This window comes from Ruditapes philippinarum, unplaced genomic scaffold (assembly GCF_026571515.1).
Source record: "Ruditapes philippinarum isolate M1 unplaced genomic scaffold, ASM2657151v2 ctg10512_1_1_1_1, whole genome shotgun sequence".
NCBI classification, from domain to species: Eukaryota; Metazoa; Mollusca; class Bivalvia; order Venerida; family Veneridae; genus Ruditapes; species Ruditapes philippinarum.
In genome coordinates, this window is record NW_026851628.1 from 10,882 (window position 1) to 19,034 (window position 8,153).

General features: G+C 34.0%; 2 protein-coding genes across 3 annotated transcripts; both read right to left on the reverse strand.

Moving 5' to 3' along the window:
• Window positions 1-1,187: 1,187 nt before the first annotated feature.
• Window positions 1,188-3,830, reverse strand: LOC132718230 (glucose dehydrogenase [FAD, quinone]-like). 2 transcript variants are annotated; one of them, XM_060701914.1, is made up of 2 exons: window positions 3,641-3,830; window positions 1,188-3,209 (listed from the first exon to the last, which is right to left on the reverse strand). In XM_060701914.1, exon 2 carries the CDS (start codon window positions 3,194-3,196, stop codon window positions 1,439-1,441), a length of 1,758 nt encoding a protein of 585 aa, XP_060557897.1. In that variant the 5' UTR covers window positions 3,197-3,209; window positions 3,641-3,830; the 3' UTR covers window positions 1,188-1,438. The 2 variants fall into 2 exon arrangements, with proteins under 2 accessions (XP_060557897.1, XP_060557979.1); XM_060701996.1 differs by having other exon boundaries at window positions 3,708-3,818.
• A 3,125-nt stretch (window positions 3,831-6,955) lies between these two features.
• Window positions 6,956-7,583, reverse strand: LOC132718368 (choline dehydrogenase, mitochondrial-like). The gene has a single exon (XM_060702097.1). It carries the CDS (start codon window positions 7,568-7,570, stop codon window positions 7,250-7,252), a length of 321 nt encoding a protein of 106 aa, XP_060558080.1. The 5' UTR covers window positions 7,571-7,583; the 3' UTR covers window positions 6,956-7,249.
• Between the last annotated feature and the right edge of the window lie 570 nt (window positions 7,584-8,153).

Consider the following 8,153-nt stretch of genomic DNA (forward strand, 5'->3'; position numbering starts at 1 on the left):
AGTTAATACTTGTATTGACTACCGACAGTCCCTAATCAAAGTAAACATAGCAGCAATCATCCATTTTAGTCAGGTGTTGCATGTATACGTTTTGATGTGATAAGGCGGGAAATAACGAAAATCCATAGTTCAATCTACATTGAAACTTTTCATTTCTTTTTATTGCTCACCAACCCTTCCCCCCCACCCTTTATTATCAATACAAAAAAGTACCAATTAAAATCTTTAAAACTGTACAATTTGTTTTTCCTCGTTATATTCATATGATTGCAATGCCAAATACTTATATACATGTATGAGCAATACCAATTTTTAAAACCCTATTTAAGCGACATTTATCAATGAATTTGTCCACTAAAATGGGTTATATGTTCTTTCCTTTGTTTTTAAGGAACATCAGCGGTCCTTTTGACATTTGGATTTCCGGTGGCTAAAAGATTGTGAGAAATTATGGGGAAATATTTTGTTTATGCATAGAAAAGCAAATTTTAATCTTTTCATTTCTTTTAGAAATAACTATTTTATGGTGGTAAGAAAATAAAATGTCTTAACCGTCTTGCTATTGGAATGGGCAAATGTTTTAATCGTTTTAAAACAAGAGAGCAATATCAAGTAATTAAGGAGAGACCCGATACTTATGATTTCCTTATTTTGAAAAACTAAGATATATAACCATGCCTTTTATATTTGTTAATATATAAATCTTAATAAACTTGATAAATGGTGTATAATGTGATTACGTAAGAACATTAACACTCCTACAGATGTTAAATTCTAGATACAACATATGAGAATGAAAGAGATGCCCAGCACAGGTGAATCTCTTGTCTTTGAGCTTACAAAAATCGGGGAAGACATTTTATTTCAAGCAAGTTTTTTTTGTTTTCAGACATTATATATTATAACATGAATACGTTGAATGTGGACAAAAAAACGGATTTTTTTCTTCAAAGTTTTGATTTCAAGGACGATGTGTTATAAATTTGACAGAACAAACTAATGGTGCACCTCAATATTTCGTTATGAATAAAGTCAAATATAACGTTGTTTGACGTTTTCTTGTTTTAAGATATAAAAGTTATCAGACCAGTACAAATTATTTTGTCCTAGGGGTTAAACTATGTTAAACATTTAAAGCGGAAGGGCGATTTCAGGGCATTACTTTCTTTGATGAATACATATCAATATATATATATATATCATTTAATGTGAAGATGTGGAACAAATCTACAAATACTTTCTTATTTTGCACACTGTGTCGTAAATTTTATCTTTGTGATTTTCATATATAAAGAAGACATCAATAATTATCTATTTACGATCCGATTTTGCTTCAATCTGAATTCAAGATATTTTTGATGAATTTCCTTTGTTGTTTCAGATATCGTTTGGTAATTTTTCTCTAATATCTTTCACAGAATCTATCTTACGGATCATATCAGCAGCTTTTTTCGGCAACCATTATCACAGGGGCATTTATATTTCCCGATGTCACTGTGGGAAGTACGGATGCATCAACAACTCGCAATCCTTTAATACCTTTTACCCGAAGTTTCACGTCTACAACAGCAGTTTCATCTTCATCAGCGCCCATTTTGCACGTGCAAGAATGATGATGTACTGTAAACGCTAGGTGGCGCACGAAACATTCCCAGTAATCATCGGAGCTGAATTTGTGTTGTGAACAAAATGATAACTTCATTTGATTCATGTCAACACCAAGTTCTTTCATGGTTTTTGTTTGCATAAATCTTTCCCATAATCGTATACCTCCAATAAAATCTCCAACATCTCTTTTGTCCGTGAGATACTGAGGATCTATCAGGGGGTAGTCAAACGGATCCGAACTTTTAAGGCGTACAGTTCCTCGACTCTTTGGATTTGTTATGGACACAATAAAGTTAAAACCTTCAATGTTTCCATGTTCTGCAATAATCTCCTTAGCATAGTTGTCTTTAATGTTAAAGTAATTTTCCGCCATGTATTTACTAAATATCATTACCTGAATGTCTGCGCTTGTTCTTTTGCGTTTTGATTGGTCGTTGTAATAGAACACTGAGCCCTCAGACCCTACGATAGAAAGTGGTCCCGTGCCGAATAGATTATACTTCAATCGAGACCAGAAACTATTCAAAAGGTTTTCAGACAAGCTTATAGATTTATTTATTTTAGTTAACATCAAAGCCTTCATGTGATCCTGCATGTTATTTCCAACTGGAAGGTTAAGTAATACTGGGATATTCATCGACTCTAAATGTTCTTTTGGTCCTACACCAGATAGCATTAGGATTTGTGGGGAGTTTATCGCACCCGCCGACAAGATCACTTCTTTTCTGGCTGCAACATACGACTTTCTTCCATTTCTAACGTAAAAAACACCAAGTGCTGAAGAGTTCTTAATGTCAACTTTTGTCACAAATGTTTCTAGAACAATATCAAGATTTGCTCTTCTATCAATTCTTCCAAGGAACGCTAGTCCAGTTGCTTCCCGAACGCCGTTTCTCACAGAAATTTGAATTCTATTGAAACCCTCTTGATCAGCACCATTATAGTCCGTAATATTGAAACCAAGTTCTTGCCCAGCTTTCATGTACAGGTCTGATAATTCTGTTACAAGGGAACCTGAAACTGCCATCGGGCCGCCAGTGTGATGGTACACGGATGATTTTAATTCATCCATTTGAATGTCTTCTGATTTCAAAAAGTAAGGCAAAACGTTTTTGTAAGTCCAGCCGGTGCAGCCGTTTGCAGCCCATTGGTCATAGTCATAACGGCTCCCACGTGTGTATTGCATGGAATTTAAAACGCTCGATCCACCTAGAACTCGTCCACGAGGTACAAAACTTCTGTTCATATTTAATGCAAGACATGAGACCTTTTGAGGCACAGTGTAATATTCCCAATCATGTTTTGTATTTTGGAGCTTTAGACTGTTAATTGGAATATGAAAGTCTGGATTTTCATCGTAAAATCCACCTGCTTCTATTAAAAGAATGCGAATATTCCTATCTTCGGAAAGTCTCGAAGCCAATACAGAACCGGCCGACCCGCCGCCGACAATAACATAATCATATACGTCATCGATCTTATCTGAGAGAATGTGCCTGTGATGATTGTAATCATTAACTCTAACAAAACAATTGTAGTAGACTATAGCGATGCAAAGTACGACGATTCCCTCGGTAAATGCCATCATATCTTATGTCATTCTGAATAACAAAGATTGGAAACTTTTAAACTGTAAAATCGTTGACAAAGCAAATCTTTACAAAATGTTTAAGATCGAAGAAGATATTGATTTAAATATAAAGTCTTAGTATAATAAAAATTATATAACAGGGAAACATTTTAGGATTTACTTTCATTTTTGTTATAAAAAGGTCAATTTCTGAATAGAATGTACCTATGTAAACTGTTGATGTTCGGTGTTTAAAGACTTACGGGCTCTTTACAAAGTACAACCATCATTGACAATTATTGGCATTTGTTCTACTTTCATTTTCTTTTATGAAGTCGTCAAATGTTGAAAAAAATCTATACCGCTACATTAGATGAGACGTTAAAGCATCGCAGTGGGCACACTTATAATACTGCACATTTGTAGCGTTTATAAAACGTGTTTATGAAAAGTTCATCTTACCGTCTCAGGGAATGAAGCCTTGCTTTCCTGTTCCTGTTACAATATCATGGTTATATAATAATATTACCTTCAAACAGTGTATGTCTGTCAAATTTATTTTATTACTCCACCAGTATATACATATGAAACCAGCCTAAAATCGATCCCAGATTTCTGTTCTGTTAAGTTAAAGAAATTTGTTACTTAATATATGTGTGATAATGCATCTTTACACATTCTTATCTGTGATAAGATTCGTTAGTTACATAAGATTGTGAATAGGGAATAGTGTATAGCCTGTTCAATATACATGCAAGTACTCATTACATTGGTATATACTACCAGTTAATTATCTGGTAAAACATATTAGACCCAATCGAAACGATAATATGTATAACATACGCATGTTTTCTTAATAATAAGTTATTGGATTTCAGAAGTTAAAAATATCACGGTTATATATTCATACAGTTTAAATAAGAGGCGGTTTAAAATTAAAAAGCAGTACTTAGAGGATTTTGATCTCAACAATGTACTTTATCCTTCTGCTACAGTAGCGCATCAGCATAGGCGCAACCATGATTTTCGGACCAAGTCTACCAAAATCCAGTGAACATCACATGTAAGTTATAAGAAAATATACATGCAAATCATACTATAAACAATGACAAGTATTTTAAGTTATTCGTTAAGTGCTCTCTGGTTAGGATATTTTCATTTTTTTACAGGAAGTGAATTCGCCCTCAGATATTCTTTAGCTAAACAAACTTTAATCTAAAAAAAAAAACAGTATTATTTGAATTTCAAGAATTGATAATCCTGAATTTTTATTAGCTCTCAGAATATTGATAAATTCTTAAAACCCAACCAAGATTTTTGTTTCAAGTGAAGAAGTCATTATTGATAGTCAAGATACAAATACTAATTTAAAGCATTTATTCACACAAAGTGTTTTTCTAAACGCTGGTAAAGATTTCTTTGGAAGTCATGTTATTTCAATTCTATCAAAGATTCTTAATTACTTACTAATTCAAAATATACTTAAATTCTTTTAATGTATGTGTACTATGACGTTAAAACTTCAAAATAAATGGCATGTCTTACAAATACATTTATATAATGATGGCCTTCATTTCTACGTATATATTGATGAGCAGTTGAGAAAAGCTGGATGTGCTGTCTGCGTTCTATCTAAATGTGTCACTGGCATTAAGTTGTACATGCGCTTGATAACCATTTCGGTATTGTGAGCATTCGTGCAAGGGCAAAGTTTCTTGAACCGTTTACTGCCAACAACATCCTATCAGATCCGAACAAGTTGTTTGAATGTTTGACCTTAGCCTTTACCCGCAGTTATTGCATGAGGGCGCTAAAAGCTATATGTGGCGATTGTTATGGGATATTATTGTCCCCCGCCTTTTCGAAGAAAAAAGGGGGGTATAGAAATAGGCTCCGTCCGTCCGTTTTTCCGTCCGTTCGTCCGTCACACTTTCGTGTCTGGTCCTTAACTTTGTCATTTATCAAAGAAATTTGAAACAACTTGGCACAGTTTTGTTTGTTATAATAAGACGATTTGTCATATGCAACAACCAGACCTCTACCTCCGAGGTCAATGTTGCACTTGCTCATTCAAGGTCAACATTGTATATTTGAGGGTAAATGTCGTATCCGGTCCATTACTTTCTTATCTTTAAAGGGATTTTGTAAATATTTGCAACAATTGTTCACAATATTGAGACGATGTGTTATGCACAAAAACAGGTCACCTACCTCCAAGGTCAAGGTCACACTTGAAGGTCAAAGATTAACACAGTCTGTTATAGGGTATATTTTGTGTCCGATCTAGAACTTTCCAATAACTTGGCACAAATAGTCACAATAATACAACGATATGTCAAGTACAACACCTGCTTCCCTACCTTCAAGGTCAGAGTCACACTTAGAGGTCAAAGGTTAACAGAGTCTGTTATATGGTATATTTTGTGTCCCGTCCACAACTTCTTAATAGATCAAGGGATTTTGACAAACCTTTGCACAAATAGTCACAATAAGATGATATGTCATGCGTAACACCTGTGTCCCTACCTCCAAGGTCAGGATCACACTTAGAGGTCAAAGATTTACGTAGTCTGTTATAGGATTTGTTTTGTGTCCAGTCCATAACTTTTTCATAGATGAAGGGATTTAAAAATACTTTGCATAAATAATCACAATAAAAAGACGTCAGACGCAAAACATGGGTCCCTACCTACAAAGTCACACTTAGAGGTAAAGGATTAACATAGTCTGTTATATGGTATATTTTGTGTCCGATCTATAACTTCGTCATAGTTCATGGGATTTTGAAAATACTTGGCACAAATAGTAAACAATATTAATAATAATAATAATAATAATTCATGTCAACATCTGCATCCCTATCACAAAGGTCAAGGTCACACTTAGAGGTCAAAGCTTAACATGAAATATTCTTAAATTTCGTGTTTCGTTTTATTTCTTTAATAATTTAATTGTTGCATTTGCAGATCTAGCATTGATCATAATTTTGAACTGAAAGTCCTGAGATCCATACAAAAATCTTTTGAAATAGCACAATTGTATGCTTCATTAAAAAACTTCTCCGAGGTGGGAGACGTTGGTATCTCTGTTACAAATTCTAGTTTAAACATTACTTTCGCAAATAAGTATAATATTTTTTATTTTAAAAGTGATTTTGATTGGAGCACGAATGGGCCTAGTGGTAGTTTAAAGAACATAATCATAGTTGTTAAAAACTACATAGAATAAGAGAAAGATAGTTGTAAAGCAGACAGATTTCTCGCAATAATAGCAACTTTAATATCTGACTAATATCAGATAGATGTATACAAAATTAATCCCGTCGTATGGCAGAAGTAAAAGTGTACATATAAATACGTATAATGTGAGACGTTAAAATATCAAATTATTGAAAAGAAAGCTGGTTAAACGAAATGCATACAAAACTGGTCGACTTTAGAACTTATGGTCACAATTATTTTCATGGAAAGAAACATGCGCCATGCCAATGTGGACATTGTGGTTTCAATTTTTAATGTGACAACACCACTTATTATTTTCAACAATAAAGGGCTCATATAGTAACTATTTGTTTTGTTTACAGATTAACATTATGACAGGAAATATGTGAAATCCTGTGATTTCTTTGCAGATCGCATAGCAATTTGGTAAATAATATTCGTACATGGAAAATGTAATATAGATAACATATACTAATAAATATAGCCATTGAATGAAGATAGTTACTTATAAAATGAAATAAAATATATATTTATTATAATTGCATGTTTAAACAATATTCATTTTAATATTGTACTAACCTTCTGTTCATGACTTACACTAACAGTACATCAAAGCAAAATAAATACATATATCTTGTCATATTCTTCCTTCATTTATAACTACACTAGATGTCTTTCTTTTTTATTTATACATAGAACTTTTCATCAATTAAATAAAACAATGCTAATAAATAAACGACCGTTTACGGCAAAATAAAACATCCGCCTCCTCTTTCGCTTGCTCTTTTCTGGAAAGCTTATAAATTACTAAATATTGTTGTTTTAAACTTGCGATTGTTTCAGATATCGTTTAGCATTTTTCTCTAATATCTTTCACAGAATCTATTCCGCGTATCATATCAGCAGCTTTTTCGGCAACCATTATCACTGGGGCATTTATATTTCCCGATGTCACTGTTGGAAATACGGATGCATCTACAACTCGCAATCCTTTTATACCCTTTACCCGAAGTTTTGAGTCTACAACAGCAGTTTCATCTTCATCAGCACCCATTTTGCACGTGGATGAATGATGATATACTGTAATCGCTAGGTGGCGCACGAAACATTCCCGAGTATCATCGGAGCGGAACTTGTGTTGTGAACAAAATGACAACTTCATTTGATTCATGTCAACACCAAGTTCTTTCATGGTTTTTGTTTGCATAAACCTTTCCATAGTCGGAATACCTCCTATAAAATTTTCAACATACTCTTTTTGTCCGTGAGATACTGAGGATCTATCAGGGGGTAGTCGAACGGATCCGAACTTTTAAGGCGATACAGTTCTTCGACTCTTTGGATTTGTTTATGGAAACAATAAAGTTGAACCCCTCTATGTTCCCATGTTCTGCTAAAAATTCCTTAGCGACACTGTCTTTTATGTTAAAGCAATTTTCAGCTATATATTTACTGTATATCATGATCTGAACGTCTGCACTTGCTTGTCTACGTTTTGACTGGTCGTTGTAATAAAACGCTGAACCTTCAGATCCTGCTATGAAAGAGTCCTGTGCCAAATAAGTAGTACCTCAATCGGGTCCAGAGGGAAACTGTTCATGAGGTCATCAGACAAGCTAATTTGTTTATTTTTATCTTAGTTAACATGTACGCCATCAGGTGATCCTGCAAGTTGTTTCCAACTGGGAGGTCAAGTAATACTGGGATATCCATTAGACTTAGATGTTCCTCTGGCCCCTACACCGGATAGCATA

Coding starts and splice junctions, on each gene's coding strand:
- LOC132718368 (XM_060702097.1), bottom strand. CDS start 7,570: ATGAATCAAATGAAGTTGTCATTTTGTTCACAACACAAGTTCCGCTCC.
- LOC132718230 (XM_060701914.1), bottom strand. CDS start 3,196: ATGATGGCATTTACCGAGGGAATCGTCGTACTTTGCATCGCTATAGTC.